Raw genomic sequence first — 20600 nt, 5'->3', positions numbered from 1 at the left:
TAATCTCCATTTCAAAGATGAGGTAACTGAGGCCCAGATAAGTTAGGTGACTTGCCCAAGGTCACAAAATGAACAGGTAGCAGAGACAAGATTAGAAACCAGGTCCTTCTGGCTCCCAGGCCTGTGCTCTTTCCACTAGACAATGCTACTTAGGACCTGGATTCTAATCTCAGCCCTCCCACTGACGTGCTATGTGACCTTGACCAAGTCACTGCACTTCTCTGTGCCTCAGTTTCCTCATCAGCAAAATGAGGAAGCAATCCTACTTAGACTGTGGGCCCCAGGTGGGACAGGGACTGTATCCGACCTGATTTACTTGGAACTACCCCAGACCTTAGGCAGTGCGTGACAAGTAGTAAGCACTTAACAAATACTATTATTATTATAATTAGCATTACCCTTCCAGGTCCTAAGTATAGGCCTCTGCACTCAGTAAGCACTCAACAAATACCATAGATCAGTGGATTGATTGGCACTGAAGGTATGGAGGAAAAAGATGATGAAGGCAATTGAGGAGAGCAGTGTGCTGATGGAAAAGTAAAGACTGTATGCATGAAGTCCTGGTATTGAACGTTCCCCTTCTTCGCTCTTGGATGGGGTTCTGAGAAAAGCAGGTTAAAATAAAGTAAGGCTTAAAAAGACAAAGGAGGGAGAGTTCCACAGGCCTAAAGATCATGAAAACAATCTATGGAAATTTCTCTGGGCTGGTCACAAGACAGCACATGCTCCTGGCTGAGGCATAGCAGGGAGAAACTTCTCAGAGAATCATGGAAAGGAAAAACCCTTGCCTAACAGCAAATGCTGACAAGAAGGTGGCATTAGGGGATTAGTGGTACTACTGTGTGTGTGTGTGTGTGTGTGTGTGTGTGTGTGTGTTGTTTGGATGTGAGTCTCCCTGCAGATGTATCTTTGTGTGTTGTGGGTTTATAGGACTGTCTGTGATTATGTGGGAAGCCACATGGCCTAGTAGAAAGAGCACTGTACTAGGAGTCAGAAGACCCAGGTTTTAATCCTGACTCCTCCACTTATCTGCTGTGTGACCTTGGGCCTTAACCTCTCTGGGCCTTAGTTTCCTCATCTGAAGTTCTATGGGAAAACTGAAGCACTCTGGTGCATCCTCAAGGTCTGGTCCAGCAAAATGCCCAGGAGGTTGTGTCTGGGTCTGAAAAATGGGGTTTCAGTAGCTGTTCTCTCTCCCTTACACAGTGAACTCCATGTGGGACAGGCACCTTACCCAACCTGCTTATCTTGTATCTGTCCCAGAGTTTAGTATAGTGCTAGGCATGTAGTAAGTGCTTAGCAAGTACTGTTGTTATTATTATTGCTATTATTGTTAATTTCACTATCATTATGTAGGGATCCATCTGTGTGTTTCTTTGGTTCAGCTAAGCTTCCATCCCGGATATCTCTAGTATTTTGTCTCTCTCTGAATATTTCTTTAAATCTGTTGGACTTTCCAAACACAGGAAGAGCCTGGGCTCTTACCTTACTCTGCCGGATTATTATCATTATTATTACCTACTTGCAGGATTATTCAAGGTTTTGTTAATCAATCAATCAATCAATCAATCGTATTTATTGAGCGCTTACTATGTGCAGAGCACTGTACTAAGCGCTTGGGAAGTACAAATTGGCATCACATAGAGACAGTCCCTACCCAACAGTGGGCTCACAGTCTAAAAGGGGGAGACAGAGAACAGAACCAAACATACCAACAAAATAAAATAAGTAGGATAGAAATGTACAAGTAAAATAAATAAATAAATAAATAAATAGAGTAATAAATATGTACAACCATATATACATATATACAGGTGCTGTGGGGAAGGGAAGGAGGTAAGACGGGGGGATGGAGAGGGGGACGAGGGGGAGAGGAAGGAAGGGGCTCAGTCTGGGAAGGCCTCCTGGAGGAGGTGAGCTCTCAGCAGGGCCTTGAAGGGAGGAAGAGAGCTAGCTTGGCGGATGGGCAGAGGGAGGGCATTCCAGGCCCGGGGGATGACGTGGGCCGGGGGTCGATGGCGGGACAGGCGAGAGCGAGGTACAGTGAGTTAACAGAAAGAGCAAAGGTTTTCCACCATGATATGAAATCTGCAGTCCTTTAACAGAAAAGAGAAAGGGAGGCAGCCACATTATGTAGAGAAGCAGGAAGCATCTTGGCCTTGTGGAAAGAGCACTGGCCTAGGGGGCAGAGAACCCGGGTTCTAATCCCAGCTCCGCCATAGGTCTGTTGTGTGACGTTGGTAGTGGTATTTGTGGTATTTATTTAACACATATTATGTACCAGGCACTGTTCTCAGCCCTGGGTAGATACAAGGTAATCGAATTGGACACAGTCCCTGACCCACATGGGGCTCACAGTCGTAAACTCCATTTTACAGATGAGGTAACTGAGGTGCAGAAAAGTGAAGTGATTTGCCCAAGGTTAACCAGCAGATAAATTGAGGAACTGGGATTAGAACCCAGGTCCTCCTGACTCCCAAGCCTGGGCTAGATCTACTAGGCCATACTTCCCTGATCTTGGGCAAGTCATTTAACTTCTCTGTGCCTCAAGTACCTCACCCATAAAAGGAGATTAAATCTGTGAGCCCCATGTGGGGGACAGACTGTGTTCAACCTGATTAGCTTGTATCTACCAGAATGCTTAACACAGTGCCTGACACACAGTAAGTGCTTAACAAGTACTACTAAAAAAAAAAGACAAGGTGTCCATCTTAGTGTCTGTCTCCCCCACTACATTGAGGGCAGTGTCTACTAACTCCTTTATACTTTCCCAAACATGCAATACAGTGCTCTGCACAAAGTAGGAGTTCATTAACTATTATCAGTTGATGAAGGACTAAGAAACTCCTAAGCAAGAGAGGTGCTTGATGTTGAAGGAGAGGGTGGGTGTCAAGCAGGTTGTTTCAAAATCATGCTCTAGAAAACTTAAACAAGGCTCTTTTGTAAGTACTTGCTGGGGGTAGAGGGGAGGAGGTCAGAGGGAAGGGTAGTAATTTAGGACAGATAAAGTTTAAGACTCTGACTCTCCAAAAACTATCCTTCTCTGAAATTTTGGCTCAAAATAAAAACCTGTGACTGCTTTAATCTGGGCAGAAGGCAAGGAAGAATTGTGTGTCATTCCCAGAAGGGATAGTGGTGGTTAGTGGATTTGATATCTCTCTGGGGCTCAACGGGTCTTAGTTCTGATTTCGGTTCCTCTGTTAGCATGACCTTTGGCAAGCCACATCCTCTTTACTTGCCTCTATCTCTTCTCTCTATTTCAGACAGAATACTGCCTTTCTAATCACATCAATATTTGAACTACAGCCTTGTCAAGCACATAGTGAAAAGAATGTTGAAAAATCATGCTAGGAATTATTTTACCTTAGAATCCTTGATAACCACCTTACCCATCACAATCATTCCAGAGTTGTGTTCACATTAATATGTGACTCAGCTCTCTACATGTCTTCTTGAAATATATGATTAAGAATGTATTTAATCTTTAGAGCAAATGTTTCTTAGGCTGCACTCATTTTCAATCATTTTATTGTCACAGTAGAGGCATAGCTTTGTGGCTGAAATTAATACTTCATTTAGAAAGCAGCTGTAAAAGCAATGATGAGGCAAATGAGATTTACCCACAGTGCAGATTTTCCACGAGTCTACATTCAAGTTGGTGGCAGATATTCATTTAAAAATATTGAGCCACAGAGTCCAGAAAATTCAGGAGAAGGAAGCATCCCCTGTTGCTCAACTCCCTGAAAGAGACAGTTTTACTCTTAGTGTCCATGCTGAATCCCATGCTAAGCAGAGTAGCCTAATGGAAAGTGCACAGGCCTGGGAGACAGAGGACCTGGGTTCTAGTCTTGGCTCTGCCACTTGTCTGCTGTGTGACCCTGGGCAAGTCATTTAACATCCCTGTGCCTCAGAGAAGAAAATGGGGATTAAATGACAGTGGAACTTTTTATTTTTTAAGCCTTTAATTTGGAACCTCCTTGGTCCCTTCACTCTCAGAATGGTATTTTTGTTGCTGTGATATGTTTCTGATGCATCAGATGAGATCCCTGAAGGTCAGTTGATGTACATGCAGTGTCCCATGAGGATAGGGTTGTGTTGGGCAAGCAAACATGATATATTTCTGGTCTGTAAACTCCCCCAGGAGGGGTGTCCACGATGGACATTCAGTTTTGCTAAAGGAGAAGAGGTGTAAAGTGCAGTCAATTTACCAGGTGAAGGCCAACAAGGCCAGTTAGAGAGGAAAGAAGAGTGATGCAGAACTAAACATTTCTGAAAAAAATACCACATATCGTTTTTGAATGTAAAATGGCCTGATCTTAGTTAAGAGCAGATGGTAGTCATTTTTCTTCTATACAAGTTTATCGCATCTCGGTGAGTTTGTTTTTCAAAGCAGAGTGCAAATTGATGCTGCTGCCCTAGCTGTTCATTTCAATTCAGTGTTAGATCTGCCGTACCGTCATCTTCCAATTTGGACCAAATTACTCCAGCCAGGAAACGAGATTTAGCTTACTTTTTCCCCTACCTAGCACTTTTCAAAAAAAAGTTTGCAAGATCTAGGAGAATTTAAATCTTGGAAAAAGAGCTCTCACTTATGTGGAAGGTTACTCAACTCTTAAATTAGCTGGGCCTTTTCGAGCCTAATTTCCCATTTTTTTGGACAGAGACATAGCTCTTGGTACCCCTTGCAGAGATCCTTAAAAAGTGGGATTGCCTAAAACATCCTAAAGCTGGGAAGTTCTGGGTTTTAGCCTTCTTCACTAGCCCTTCCCACTCCAGGATGCCAGAGTAGAAAGTGATCATTTGTTGATTAAGTGCTTAGTATAGTGTTCTGCACACAGTAAGCATTCAATAAATACCACTGATCATGGTTGGCCCCTTTTTGCACCTTGTCCAACATGTATGAGAAGCAGCGTGGTGCCATGGCTAGAGCACAGGCCTGGGAGTCAGAAGGTCTTGGGTTCTAATCCTGGCTCCAGCACTTGTCTGCTGTGTGACGTTGGGCAAGTCACTTCACTTCTCTGTGCCTCAGTTACCTCATCTGTAAAATGAGTATTGACACTGTGAGCCCCATGTGGGACAGGGACTGTGTCCAACCCGATTTGCTTATATTCATTCAATAGTATTTATTGAGTGCTTACTGTGTGCAGAGCACTGTACTAAGCAATTGGAAAGAAAAATTTGGCAACAGATAGAGACAATCCCAACAATGGGCTCACAGTCTAGAAGGGGGAGGCAGACAACAAAACACGTAGACAGGCATCAATAGCATCAAACTAGATAAATAGAATTATAGATATATACACATCATTAATAAAATAAATAGAATAATAAATATGTATAAAAATAGACAAGTGCTATGGAGCAGGGAGGGGGATAAACTAGAGGGAGGGAGTAAGGGTGATGGGGAGGGGTGGAGCAGTGGAAAAGGGGGACTCAGTCTGGGAAGGTCTCCTGAAGGAGGTAAACTTTCCTCCTTTATATCCACCCCAGCCATTAATAAAGTGTGTGGCACACAGTAAGCACTTATCAAATACTATTATTATTATTATTGTTATTTATTATTATTATTGTCAGGTGTTCGGGCAGGCAAGAGAAAAGTACCAAGAGAATGACTCAGGTTTTGGGGTCCTGGAGGCAACTGCATAAACTGAGATGGAAGTGAGACTTCAATCTTTCCTTTCCCCTTTTTGGGTTATGACATTCTTCAAATGCACATGTTGAAAACTGATACTGGAGCTTTGGCTGCAGGAAGTTGGGTCTCTGTAAAAATCAGGACAAGCAAGTCTGCAGCAGTTGAGCTGTAGCGGAGGACCCGACAAGGAGAGGGAAAAGTAGTAAATAAATAAAATGAGCAGGGGCACCAAGGCCCAAGACAAAAGTCAAAACGACTCACGGGCTGCCTCGGGAATGCCAGTTTCTCTTGTTCAGCCCTTTTGATGTATCTCAGATTCAGCGTGACAGAAGGAGAAACAAAAGTATGAATCACAATTCCCCCAGATAAGGAATTCAAAGTGAATGCATTTGATAAATCATGTGTTATGACAAGTCCTGCTGGAGGCATTTTTGCTGCTTATTAAAATTAAGATACTTAGCTAATCACTTGCGAATGGAATCAGCAACAGATTTCTTTTCATGGCTGCAAGGCTCTCTTCCCAAGTGGCTTCCTAGCAGAGGACTACACACACCGGTGTGACTTTGCTCAATATAAAACAGACTTTATATAGAAGTCTGTTTTAGATATTAATATGAATAAATAAATTATGGGTATGTACATAAATGCTGTGAGGCTAAGGGTGGGGTGAATAAAGAGTGAAAATTCAAATACAAGGGTGACATTCCTCTCCCTGCTTTCATCCCTTAACTCTGGGAAACTCTGAGATTTGTCCACTACTTTTCTCATTCTTCATTCCTAAAGAAGCAGAGTGGGCTAGTGGAATGAGAACAGGCCTAGGATTCAGAAGACCTGTGTTCTAATCCTAGGTCCACCACTTATCTGCTGTGTGAACTTGGGCAAGTCACTTCACTTCTCTGTGCCACAGTTCCCTCATCTGCAAAATGTGGATCTGATACCTGTTCTCCCTCCTACTTAGACTGTGAGCCCCGTCTCAGATCTGATCATCTTCTATCTACCCCAGCTCTTAGCACAGGGCATGGCACATATTAAGCACTTAACAAATACCATTATTATCAGTATTATTACTATTAGACATTGGTTCTCACCACAGCTTTGCCACTTTCTTGCTGCATGACCTTGGAAAAGTCATTTAACTTCTCTGTGCCTCAGTTTTAATCATCTGTAGAAATAGGGATAAAATACCTGTTCTCCCTTCCCCTTAATAATAATGATAATGATATTTAAGTGCTTACTATATGCCAAGCACTGTTCTAAGAACTGGGGGAGATACAAGGTTATCACGTTGTCCCACATGGGGCTCACAGTCTTTATCCCCATTTTACAGATGAGGTAACTGAGGCCCAGAGAAGTGAAGTGACTTGTCCAAAGTCACACAGTCGACCAGTGAAGGAGTCAGGATTAGAACCCATGACCTCTGACTCCCAACCCCATGCTCTTTCCACTGAGTACGCTGCTTCTTCCTGCTGAGCCTCAGGTTGGGAGGGGGGATTCTGATCTGATTATATTACAGTTACCCCTGCATTTAGTGGAGTGCTTGGCACAGAGTAAGCAGTTAACAAATTATTCTCCATTTTTCTCTCAGGGCACTCATTTCATTCATTCATTAATTCAGTCATATTTATTGAGCGCTTCCTGTGTGCAGAGCACTGTACTAACCACTTGGGAAGTACAAGCGAGCAACATTTAGAGATGGTCCTTGCCCAACAACGGGCTCACAGTCTAGAAGGGAGAGACAGACAACAAAACAAAACATGTAGACAGGTGTCAAAACTGTCAGAATGGAGTCAACTACCACCTTTGTGCATTACTCCCAGATCCACCACTCTGGCCCTGACTTCTCCCTTTATCTACAGTCCTACGTTGTTCTTCCGACTTGCCGACTTGTACTTCCCAAGCGCTTAGTACAGTGCTCTGCACACAGTAAACGCTCAATAAATATGATTGAATGAATAAATTTCCTCCTCCCTAAAATGACTGCGCCTCAAACTCAGTATGTCTTTTGTCATCCATGCACTTAGATCTGATTCCTTTAGACACTTGGTAGTCATGCCCCCACCCCAGCCTCATAGCTTTTACGTATATAACCAGAATTTTTTTAATGTACATTAATGTCTCTCTCCCCTTCAAGACTGTTAGCTTTTTGTAGGCAGGAAACATGTCTGCTGACTCTCTTGTACTGTACTATCCCAAGCTCTTAGTACAGTGCTCTACATGCAGTAAGCACCCAGTAAATCCCATTGATTGATTAATTGATGTCCAAAATGGAATTTCTCATCTTCCCTTTTAAACTTTCTCCTTCTCCCAAATTACCATCTTTGTCCTTAACTACACCATCCTCCTATCCCTGAAACCTGCAGCTTTAGCAGTTGCATGAATGGGAGGTCTTAAAGTTAGTGAGGAGTTGATGAACTCCTCACTGTGCATGAGCATTCACATTGTCAACTGCTTAATCTGGCCCATTTTTCCTTCAAAACATTTGAAAGCCCTACCCCCAGCTTCCAATCTGTCAGACTGCTGCCTTCCCCTTCTTCAAAGTCTTTCTGAAACCTCACCTCCTCCAAAAAGCTTTTCTGATTAACACACCAGGTTGCATCAGTGCAGCATCGTCCTCTAACACACCCCTCAGCCCTTGTGTATTTGTGTGTAGTCAATTGGGTAGTCGATAATGTTTTCTGATTTATTCTATGTGTCATCCTGGCACTATAGCTCCACTCCTTGTCTGCTCTATGTTCTTTCTCTGGCTCCCAATATTTGCAAATATTTTTCTTACAAATGTATTTTTTCAGTACTTGGTGCAGAGTATTATATTAAGTGCTTGGGAGAGTACAAGAGAGTTGGTAGACCATGATTCCTGTGCTGGAGAATTTACATTGTAGTGGGAGAGACAGATACTAAAATAAATTACAGGTAAGAGGAGGTAACATAATTTAAATATTAGTATGCAAATGATGTCAGTGGAAGGGTGTGAGCACTATGGTGATGTACAAGAGCTGAAGTGGCAGTAAGGCAGGGAGAGCAGATGGGAAAATGACAGATTAATCACAGAACATCTCCTGTAGGAGTTGAGCCTTTAGTTTTGCCTTTAGAAATGTAGCGTGGCTTAGCGATAAGAGCACGGGCTTGGGAGTCAGAGGACATGGGTTCTAATTCCGGCTCTGCTGCTTGTCTGCTGTGTGACCTTGGACAAGCCAATTCACTTCTCTGTACCTCAGTTACCTCATCTGGAAAATGGGGACTAAGACTGTGAGCCCCACATGGGTCAACCTGATCACCTTGTATCTACCCCAGTGCTTCAACAATGCTTGGCACATAGTAAGTGCTTAACGAATACCATCATTATTATTATTCATTCATTTATTCAATCATATTTATTGAGCACTTACTGTGCACCGAGTACTGTACTAAGTGCTTGGAAAGTACAATTCATCAATAGAGACACTCCCTGACCACAATAGGCTTACAGTCTAGAAGGGGGGAGACAGACATCAAAACAAGTAAATAGGCATCAATAGTATCAATATATATAAATAGAATTATAGATGTATGTACATCAAAACAAGTGAACTGGCATTAATATAAATAAATAGAATTATATTTGTGTACGTATATATAACAAATGCTGTGGAGTGGGTAGGTAGGGTAGAACAAAGGGAACGAGTTGGGGCGATGGGAAGGAGGGACAGCTGAGGAAAAGGGGGGCGTATTATCAGTAGTAGTAGGGCACTGAAGACGTGGAGAGCAATGGTCTGCTGTATGTGAAGCGGAAGGGAATTTCAAGCAGGAGGGAGATCATAAGCTTAAGATCATAACAGAGAGAAAGACAAGAAAGGGGCACAGTGAACAAGTTGGTTTGAGAGGAGTGAAGCATTGAGCTGGTATGTAGTGAGAGAAGAGTGAGGATAAGTAGGAGGGAGGGGCATGGTTGAGTCCTTGTAGACAGGAAGCTCATTATGGTCAAGTAACATGTGTGCTGATTCTGTTTTACTCTCCCAAGCAATTATTATAGTGCTCTGCACACAGTAAGTGCTCAGTAAATATCATTGACTGATTGAGTAACTAAAGCCATTTGTCTGGAGTTTCTGTTTGATGTGAAGAGGAGCAGCATGGCTCAGTGGAAAGAGCCCAGACTTGAGAGTCAGAGGTCGTGGGTTCTAATCCTGGCTCCGACACTTGTCTGCTGTGTGACTTCGGGGCAAGTCACTTTACTTCTCCGGGCTTCAGTTCCCTCATCTGTAAAATGGGGATTAAGACTGTGAGCCCCCAGTGGGACAACCTGATCACCTTGTATCCCCCCCAGTGCTTAGAATAGTGCTTTGCACATAGTAAATGCTTAACAAATACCATTATCATTATTATTATTATTAAGAGCAATGGGCAAATAGTTTATGAGCAGGGAGGTGTATGCACAATAATATTTTAGAAAGATGATTTGGGTAGCAGAGTGAAGTATGCATTAGAGAGGGGAGAGGCTTAAGGCAAGGAGATTTGTGAGGAGACTGATGCAGAAATTGAGATGGAATATGAAAAAAGTTCTTAGATCAGTGATGTGGCAGTTTGAATGGAGAGGAAGGGATGAATTCTGAAGTAGTGAAAAAAGAGCAGACAGGATTTGGCGACTGACTGAATAAGGGGTTTGAAAGAGAGGAGTCAAAAATAATGGCCAGTTTTCAGGCTTGAGAAAAGCATTATCATTGGCCATGTTCTGTGTCCACTTGCCCCTTCTTCTCTCTGGCCATTACCCCCTACCCTCCACCCCACAGATGGCAGGCTTGTGAATTAGTTTCAAAGATGTGTCTGGGGAGCAAAAGGAGGGAAGGGCGGGAACTTTTGTTCAGCCAGAGAGTAAAGTAAAACCTGTGCTGAAAATCCAATATTTTCAGGAGCCCTCAAACTTACCGTTGACACCTCTTTCAACAAAATTCTCTCTTTGAGGCTAAATATACTTGATGTTTCATCTTCTCACTTATTATCTCTGCACCGAGCTCTGCCCTGCATTTCTCACTTATATAGTTATTCCCATCCTGTGCTTGTCTGGCCATTAGTCATCTGTGCTTTTGAGCCTAATTATTACAGCTGGTGAATTCTATGCTGGCTTTCTCTGGCCTGAGCAATATTTCTTCCTGTCAGAGTGTCTGCCTGCAGAGTTGTGAGGAATCCAAGATGGCCAGTGCTTCATGTGTGTTCACACAGGGGTGCAGCCTGCTTCATTTCAACACCTCTGAAGGTTCTGCAACACTCAGAATTTGGTTTCTGTTTACACTGAGGAAGGCTTGTGTTTGTCACCTTCAGGTCAGAGTAGCTACCCCTCCCCTTCACCTCCCATTCCCCTCCCCAAACATCTATGTAGAATTGACAGAAAATCCACGTCCATTAAAATAGAAGCACAACTGAGATGCGTGTTCATTACCAAAAGGAGAGGTAGAATAATATGTCTTTGATATTCCTTTGATTCTCTTTAAGCAAGTAGGTAAAATGCCTCCCTACAGTGTTTAGTGACTTTCAGAGAGCGATTTTAAAATGTCATTTTTTTTACCTGAGGGCTTATTACAGAACTTAATAGGGTCAGTGAACTCTAAAGTCATCTCAGACCCAATCCCACAAGTGGCTAACAGTTTAATTAATCAATCCATCAATCAAATACCATCAATATTATTGAGCACTTACTGTGTGCTGAGCACTGTGTTAAGCCCTTGGGAGAGAATAGTACAATAAAGTCGGTAGACATGTTCTCTTAATCCCCATTTTACTGATGAGGATACTGAGATACAGAGAAGTTAATGGCTTGCCCCCCTCAGTATAGGACCATTTATGCTAATTCTGTTGACTTGTACTCTCCCAAGTACTTAGTACAGTGCTCTACAAATAGTAAGCACTCCATAAATGCCATTGATTAACTGAGTGATTGATTGCCCTAGGGCACAAAGCAGGCAATGGCCAGAGTGGGATTAAAACCTAAATTCCCTGTGTTCTTTCTACTTTCTTTCTACTTGATGGTGCTGCACTATTTTCATAATAGGACTTGTGGTCAGACAGCATGTTGACCAATTCTACTATATTGTACTTTCACAAGTGCTCAGTATAGTGCTGTGCATACAGTAAACACTCGATAAATACAATTGAATGAATGAATAAATTTCCTCAGGGGGTGCTCAGTTAGGTCCTGAAGGAAGAGGACCAACCATACTTTTAGGCCAAATCTGTATCTCCCTCCACTGAATTCATCCCCAGTCTATGTAAATGAGGCAAAAGGCAGAGCAACATTTAGCAGGGTGGAGTTTAGCTCTCACATCCACTCCGCAGAAACACAGAAGAGCTCACATAGATGAGAGGAAAGATGCTGTTGTTATTCTGTATTGTACATAGGGCTATTATTCTTTGACTTATCAAGCATGCCCGGGGTCCTGCGGTCACTTCTGACTTCTCATTCACCTCAGTTAATGTTTAGTGACACGGGTTAGCTATTTTACTGGCTTCTTTCCTTTCAGAAGCATTCAATCTGAAAAGAAAAGGTAAATGCAGGAACACGTAATGGAAGATATTTGTAAACACTTCCAAAGAAAACTAAAGTATTTTGCTCTTTGTGCTAATTACTGTTCTATCTCCTACGTAGACTGTGAGGCCCGTATGGGACAGGGACTATGTCCAACCTGATGATCTTGTATGTACCCCAGCTCTTAGAACAGTGTTTCTCACATAGTAAGCACTTTACCTTAATTGTTATTACTCTGCCACTGATGAATGGGAGGGGTTTGCTCATGGCAGGAATACTTAACTTCTCTGTGCCTCAGTTACCTCATCTGTAAAATGGAGATTAAGATGGTGAGCCCCTCATGGGACAACCTGATCACCTTGCATCCTCCCCAGCACTTAGAACAGTGCTTTGCACACAGTAAGCGCTCAATAAATGCCATCATTATTATTATTATTCCACCTGATTGGGGCAATCCCTTCTGGAAGTGGGATTCAAGTACTTTCAAAGAAGTGGCAGGGACTAGTGGAAAGAGCATGGGGCTGGGAGTCAGAGGACTTGGATTCTAATCCTGATTCTGCCATTTGTCTGCTGCGTGACTTTGGGCAACTCACTTAACTTCTCTGTGCCTCAGTTCCCTCATCTGCAGAATGGGGATTTTCTCTTCTCCCTCCTACTTAGACTGTAAGCCCCATGTGGAACTTGATTAACTATCATAGTAAGCGCTTAACAAAAACTATAATTATTATTATCACTAATATTATAGAAGGTATGGAGGATATTTTGTAGAGAGTAGGGTTATTCCAGATCTAGGCACCAAATGTCATAATGGCCTAATAGAAAGATCATGGGGCTGAGAGCAAGGACACCTGGTTCCAGTCCCAGGAGTGTCCCTGGTATGCTTTCTGGCCTTTGGCAAATCAGTTGACCTCTCTAGGCCTTAAGTTTCCTCACCCACAAAGTGACAATATGAATACCTGGCTGCCTTTAGTATTGGGTTGATGGAAAATCAAAATAGTTACACTCAGTTGTTTATTTTCTCTAATTATGAAAACTAAATTTTCCCTCAAGAGGATAAGGTTACTGTGACTGACGTGAAATTTCAGAAAAACTACAACAATATGGCTTCTTTAGTGGCAGTCAGTGCTGTTTGCAGCAAAAATGTAAAACCTATCCTCTTTTTTAAATTAATGAGGATGACTAAAATATGATAGTTTAAATTCTGCTCAGGAGCTATTATTAAATGTAAATGTGTACAACTTTGACCAGTCTGAATCATCTCTGGATTATAAGGAAGATTTCAAGTTTCAATTTTAGTAGAATTCCTTAAGCACATAAGTGTGGGTGTGTATGTGTGTGAATGTACATTGATTTTGCCACATCTGCTTACGGCAAGTTGATAACTCATAAATTTGTGTTCTTGTCGTGAAGTAACAGAACTGCAAAGAAGCTTTTTGCATCCTTAATTTAGTCAACACAGTGTTTAATTAATTATCCACAGGGATTATAAGGAGGTAAAGACATGGCAGGGAATTTATTTAGGCCTTGCTTCTTGCCTTTTACAGAGCTGCGTGGTTTCTGCATATTGGGTGGTCTATCCATTTACTTTAATGGCTACACTTATTGTTTGACCATCTTTCTTCTCTGCCCACTCACTCAAGAGAGTAGCAGTCCTGAGAGATGAATCAACATCTTCTAGGAAAATTACCTACTTAATGGGTGCTTTTGTGGGCAGCTACTCAGAAATACTTAGTCCTTAGATGGGGAAAAGAGGTTATGGGCGCAAGATGGCTCTCACTATTGTTTTTCCAGAAGTTAAAATAACAGCTAGAGTTCTAGCAAAAATCAGAAGCAGGTCTCCTGTAGATAGTTCAATCCAATCTTTCGGGAACAAAACCATGATCCAGGTTTGCATCTTATAGCGTCTTTAGGTCCCCACCTTACTCAGTTTCAACTTCTGTCTCCTTGAAGGTTACTTTCAGGATTTGTTGAACAAGTCGGAGAAGTCTCTCCATGAAACGTTTCCTACCATGTACGGGGATCTGTACAGCCAGAATGTCAAGCTCTTCAGGGACTTGTACACCGAGCTGCGACGTTACTACCGGGGTTCCAACATCAACCTGGAAGAAGCCCTGACTGAGTTCTGGACCCGGTTGCTCGAGCGACTCTTTAAGCTGCTGAACCCCCAATACCTCATCACCGATGATTACCTGGACTGCATGGGGAAGCACTCAGAGCAGCACAAGCCTTTCGGGGAAGTCCCGCGGGAACTGAAGCTGAAAGCCACCAGAGCCTTCATTGCGGTGCGTTCCTTCGTTCAGGGCCTCAGCGTCGGCGGCGATGTGGTCAAAAAGGTGTCTCAGGTATGTAGGCCAAAAACCCTGCTTCCACCCCTGCAAGTTCGCTGTGGGCAGGAAACGCTTCTCCCAACTCAGTTATATTGTACTCTCCCAAGTGCTTAGTACAATGCTGTGCACGCAGTATGCACTCAACCAGCAAGTCCTTTGAACTCCCTCTAAAAAGTAAGTCTAGTGAAATCCTCTAGATTGTAAGCTCGGTGAGGGAAGAGAACATGTCTACCAACTCTGTTGTGTTGTAATCTCCCAAGTGCATAGTGCGTTGCTCTGCACACGGTAAGCAAGTAAGCACACACAGTAGATATCATTGATTGATTGAAAGCTGTGGGGAGCTTCTTCAGGAAAGGAACACCTCATTTTGCTTTGTTGTTTCACAGCATTATGGCCCCAGGGATATTTGAAACAGAAGCGAGTGTTACTGTAAATATGGAATTGCTAGGGATTTTCAAATGGAAATCAGTGCAGAAGTGGATTAGCCTTTTGGGATGGTCAAATAAAACCCCTAAAAACATAATTATCTCACTGAGGCAGAGTGTCTAGTCACCAAGCAGACATTTAAGATCTGGTCCCCTAAAAGTGACCATCCCCAGTTAGCAGTATTTTCTGAGTGCCCACTATGGGTTTACCACCCCATTAGGTGTTGTGGGGAGGAACTCTGCCATTAAAGGGCCTACAATCTAATGGGAGAGGCAGGCTGACCTGTGGGACTCCAAACACTCTCAGATATCTCAGGGCGTAGTCCCTTACCACAGGCCCATAAGGAGGCCGAGTCATTGCAGTCCAGGAAGCAAAGGGCGCAAATCCAAATGCAAGGGTGGCGCAGGAGGGAATGGGAGAAGATGTGAGGGCTTTGTCAGGAAAGGGCTCTTGGAGGAGATCATCATCATCATCATCAATCGTATTTATTGAGCGCTTACTGTGTGCAGAACACTGTACCAAGCGCTTGGGAAGTACAATTTGGCAACATATGGAGACAGTCCCTACCCAATAGTGGGCTCACAGTCTAAAAGGGGGAGACGATGTGCTTTCAGAACATTTTTGAAGGTGGGGAGAGTATACTAGAGCCTGCAATGGTAGCTGATCTCTTGGATTGGGGGCAGGCAACTGCACAAAATACAGGGTCCACTTTGCATTACCAAATGTTCAGCACTGAAGCAAAGTTCAGAAAGCCGAGAAAAGCAAAACCCAAATCCTAACTAAAATCAGTCAGTCGATGGTCTTTCTTGAGTCCTTATGGCTGGGCCTGGCAGTCAGAAGGACCTGGGTTCTAATCCTTACTCCACCACTTGTCCGCTATGTGACCTTGGGTAAGTCACTTCACTTCTCTGGACCTCAGTTACCTCATCTGTAAAATGAAGATTAAGACTATGATTCCCATGTTGGACATGGACTGTGTCCCAACTGATTTACTTGTATATACCCCAGCACTTAGTACAGTGCCTTTCACAAAGTCAGTGTTGCATAAGTGCCATTTAAAAACAAAATAAAACAAACAATGGTCTTTCTTGAGTGATTACTGGGTGCAGGGCATTGTAGGGACTGTTTGGGCCCGTGCAATAGAGTCAGTAAAACACAATCCCTACCTTTTAGGAGATTTCTTATGAAGACCTGTATGTTTGGATCCCTCTGAAAAGACACACTAAGTCTTTTTAGTTACCAAGATGATCCCCAAAGCAATAGTCCTCTGGAGGGAGCCAACTCAGAATACACAAGTAGAAATAAATTAGAAGACTACTATACTTTCCCCACCTTCAAAAATATTTTGAAAGCACATCTCCTCCAAGAGCCCTTCCCTGACAAAGCCCTCACATATTCTCCCATTCCCTCCTGCGCCATCCTTGCATTTGGATTTGTGCCCTTTGCTTCGATGACTGCAAGGACCCAGCCTCATTCCTCTTGGTCATAGAAACATCATTGCCTAGTGGATTGAGCCTGGGCCTGGGGGTCAAAAGGACATGGGTTCTAATCCCAGCTCTGCCACTTGTCTGCTGTGTGACCTTGGGCAAGTCACTTAACTTCTCTGGGCCTCAGTTCCATCATCTGTAAAATGGAGTTTAAGACTCTGAGCCCTATGTGGGACAGGGACTGTGTCCAACCTGACCATCTTGTATTTTCCCCAGCTCTTAGAACAGTGCCTGGCCCATAGTAAGTGCTTAACAAATACCATAATAATTTATTTGCACCCATCTATTTGCATCTGTCTCCAGTCTTACAGAACTTGTAAGTATTCATAATCTATTTATTTATGTTAATATCTGTCTCTCCTCTAGACTGTAAGCTCAAGTCTACCAACTCTGTTATATTGTACTCTCCCAAGCACTTAGTCAGTGCTCTGCACAAAGTAAGTGCTTCATAAATACGATTGATTGATTAACTGCAGATCCTAATTTTTTAGAAGGACTCTACCCTTAAACTTCTGGGGAAGGTAGACCTTTTGAGTTCTGGTGAATTCAGTTCCCTGAATGAAGTTTTCCTAATTCCCCTCAGTCCCTTAACTCTGTTTCCAGCAAAGTCTCATTGGTAATGATGCCCTGTAACTACAAACACCCAAATATTCTAGTGGATATAAATTCCAAGTGTCAAAGGCATATTAGGTTAAGCAAACACTAGAATACAAAAAAATAAGATGGCATGCATCTCATTTACAGACATCAATATAAGCATTCAGTAATAACTAGATGGAGTATTGCTAATTCAAGCACCTATTCTATCCCACCATGACTTCTGCATCTGCTTCCCTGCCTCCTGTCTCTCCCCACCCCATTCCTTACTTAATAATAATAATTGTGGTATTTGTTAAGTGCTTATTGTGTGCCAGGCATTGTACTAAGCGCTGGGATGAATACAAGCAAATCAGGTTGGACACAGCCCCGTCCCACATGGGGCTCACAGTTTCATTCCCCATTTTCCAGATGAGGGAATTGAGAAATGAAATGACTATGGGCAACACACGGCAGACAAATGGCGGAGTGGGATTAGAACCCACAACCTTCTGATTCCCAGGCCCAAGATCTATCCACTACACCATACTCCACTTTTCTGCCCATATCATTTTTCTAAACAAACAGCGCAGTCCATATCTCTCTACTGCTTAAGAACCTCTAGCTGCCCATCCACCTCCACATCAAACACAGACTCCTTCTCATGGGCTTTAGAGCACTCAGCTTGCCCTTCCTACTTTACCTCACTTGATCTTCTGCTACAACCTAGCCCACACACTTCAATTCTCTAGCACCAGCTTGCTCACTGTGCCCTGATCTTGTCTCATTGTCGACCCCTTTCCCATATCTTCCCTCCATCCAGGAACTCCCTCCCCCTCCATATACACCAGATATACACCAGACCACCATTCTCCTCACCTTCAAAGCTTTATTAATGTCACATCTCCTTGAGGGCTTCCCCAATTAAGCCCTCTTTCCTCAACTCCCTCTCCATTCTGCATCACCTGTGCCCTTAGATGTGTATTCTCTGAGCACTTGGCATTCCCCCCACCCTCAGCTCCACATCACTTTTGTACATATCCATAATTAATGTATTTATATTAATACCTGAATTAATTAATTAATTAATAATTCATTCAAATGAACTTCAATATCCACATGGATATCCCTAACGACTCCTCTGCCGCCCGCCTTCTATCTCTCCTTGACGCTGCCAACCTCTTCCTCCACCCCACCTCACCCACTCACCAACTTGGTCATACCCTCGACCTCATCATCTCCTACCGCTGCACTGTGTCCACCCTCACCAACTCTGTGATCCCTCTCTCTGATCATAATCTTCTCACCTGCCTCCTCACTCACACACCTTTCCCCCGTAAATCCGTATTACTCCCTCACAGAGATCTCCGCTCTCTGGACCCCACCCATCTTTCGGAGCGCCTCACACCCCACCTCGCCGCCCTCTCCTCTCTACCCAGTCTTGATGATCAGATTACTGCTCTCAACTCTACCCTTTCTACTCAGCTAGACTCGCTCGCTCCCCTTTCCCTTCGCCGCTCTCGCACCACTAACCCACAGCCCTGGATCACTGCCACTGTCCGCCTCCTTCGCTCTTATGCTCGAGCTGCCGAACGCTGCTGGCGAAAGTCTAAACACCATGCCAACCTCGTTCACTTCAAGTTTATCCTTTCCTGCCTTAACTCAGCCCTCTCTTCTGCCAGACAAAACTATTTCTCCTCCCTTATTGACACCCATGCCCATCACCCCCGCCAGCTCTTCCGTACATTCAACTCCCTTCTCAGGCCCCCGGTTCCTCCCCCTCCTCCTTCCCTCACCCCCAACGATCTGGCCTCCTACTTCATTAACAAAATTAAATCCATCAGGTCCGACCTCCCCAAAGTCTCTTCCCCCCTTTCTCCAACCCCCCGGCTCTCAACACTCTCTGCTACTCTCCCATCCTTCCCAGCGGTATCCTCAGAGGAACTCTCCTCCCTCCTCTCAAGTGCTACTCCGGCCACCTGTGCTTCTGACCCCATTCCCTCTCATCTTATGAAATCTCTCGCTCCATCCCTTCTCCCCTCCTTAACTTCCATCTTCAACCGCTCACTCTCCACTGGTTCCTTCCCCTCTGCCTTCAAACATGCCCATGTCTCTCCCATCCTAAAAAAACCCTCTCTTGACCCCACCTCACCTTCTAGTTATCGTCCCATATCCCTCCTACCATTCCTTTCCAAACTCCTTGAACGAGTTGTCTACACGCGCTGCCTAGAATTCCTCAACAACAACTCTCTCCTCGACCCCCTCCAGTCTGGCTTCCGTCCCCTTCATTCCACGGAAACTGCGCTCTCAAAGATCACCAATGACCTCCTGCTTGCCAAATCCAACGGCTCATACTCTGTCCTAATCCTCCTCGACCTCTCAGCTGCCTTTGACACTGTGGACCACCCCCTTCTCCTCCACACGTTATCTGACCTTGGCTTCACAGACTCCGTCCTCTCCTGGTTCTCCTCTTATCTCTCCGGTCGTTCTTTCTCAGTCTCTTTTGCAGGCTCCTCCTCCCCCTCCCATCCTCTTACTGTGGGGGTTCCCCAAGGTTCAGTGCTTGGTCCCCTTCTGTTCTCAATATACACTCACTCCCTTGGTGACCTCATTCGCTCCCACGGCTTCAACTATCATCTCTACGCTGATGACACCCAGATCTACATCTCTGCCCCTGCTCTCTCCCCCTCCCTCCAGGCTCGCATCTCCTCCTGCCTTCAGGACATCTCCATCTGGATGTCCGCCCGCCACCTAAAGCTCAACATGTCGAAGACTGAGCTCCTTGTCTTCCCTCCCAAACCTTGTCCTCTCCCTGACTTTCCCATCTCTGTTGACGGCACTACCATCCTTCCCGTCTCACAAGCCCGCAACCTTGGTGTCATCCTCGACTCCGCTCTCTCATTCACCCCTCACATCCAAGCCGTCACCAAAACCTGCCGGTCTCAGCTCCGCAACATTGCCAAGATCCGCCCTTTCCTCTCCATCCAAACCGCTACCCTGCTAATTCAAGCTCTCATCCTATCCCGTCTGGACTACTGCACTAGCCTTCTCTCTGATCTCCCATCCTCGTGTCTCTCTCCACTTCAATCCATACTTCATGCTGCTGCCCGGATTATCTTTGTCCAGAAACGCTCTGGACATATTACTCCCCTCCTCAAAAACCTCCAATGGCTACCGATCAATCTGCGCATCAGGCAGAAACTCCTCACCCTGGGCTTCAAGGCTGTCCATCACCTCGCCCCCTCCTACCTCACCTCCCTTCTCTCCTTCTACTGCCCAGCCCGCACCCTCCGCTCCTCCACCACTAATCTCCTCACTGTACCTCGCTCTCGCCTGTCCCGCCATCGACCCCCGGCCCACGTCATCCTCCGGGCCTGGAATGCCCTCCCTCTGCCCATCCGCCAAGCTAGCTCTCTTCCTCCCTTCAAGGCCCTGCTGAGAGCTCACCTCCTCCAGGAGGCCTTCCCAGACTGAGCCCCTTCTTTCCTCTCCCCCTCGTCCCCCTCTCCATCCCCCCGTCTTACCTCCTTCCCTTCCCCACAGCACCTGTATATATGTATATATGGTTGTACATATTTATTACTCTATTTATTTATTTATTTATTTATTTTACTTGTACATTTCTATCCTACTTATTTTATTTTGTTGGTATGTTTGGT

The 20600-nt window shown here is 44.3% G+C and overlaps 1 protein-coding gene across 1 annotated transcript in view; it reads left to right on the top strand.

Moving 5' to 3' along the window:
* GPC1 (glypican 1) overlaps window positions 1–20600 on the top strand; it is a 480460-nt gene that overhangs the window by 381757 nt on the left and 78103 nt on the right. Inside the window, exon 3 of the mRNA XM_038769070.1 lies at window positions 14076–14467. Coding sequence (XP_038624998.1) covers window positions 14076–14467 — 392 coding nt within the window. The remainder of the gene's footprint in view (window positions 1–14075; window positions 14468–20600) is intronic.

The sequence above is a fragment of the Tachyglossus aculeatus genome, chromosome 1 (genome assembly GCF_015852505.1).
Source record: "Tachyglossus aculeatus isolate mTacAcu1 chromosome 1, mTacAcu1.pri, whole genome shotgun sequence".
NCBI classification, from domain to species: Eukaryota; Metazoa; Chordata; class Mammalia; order Monotremata; family Tachyglossidae; genus Tachyglossus; species Tachyglossus aculeatus.
Note: the sequence above shows the minus strand (reverse complement) of the source record. Positions and strands in the feature narration are given on the sequence as shown.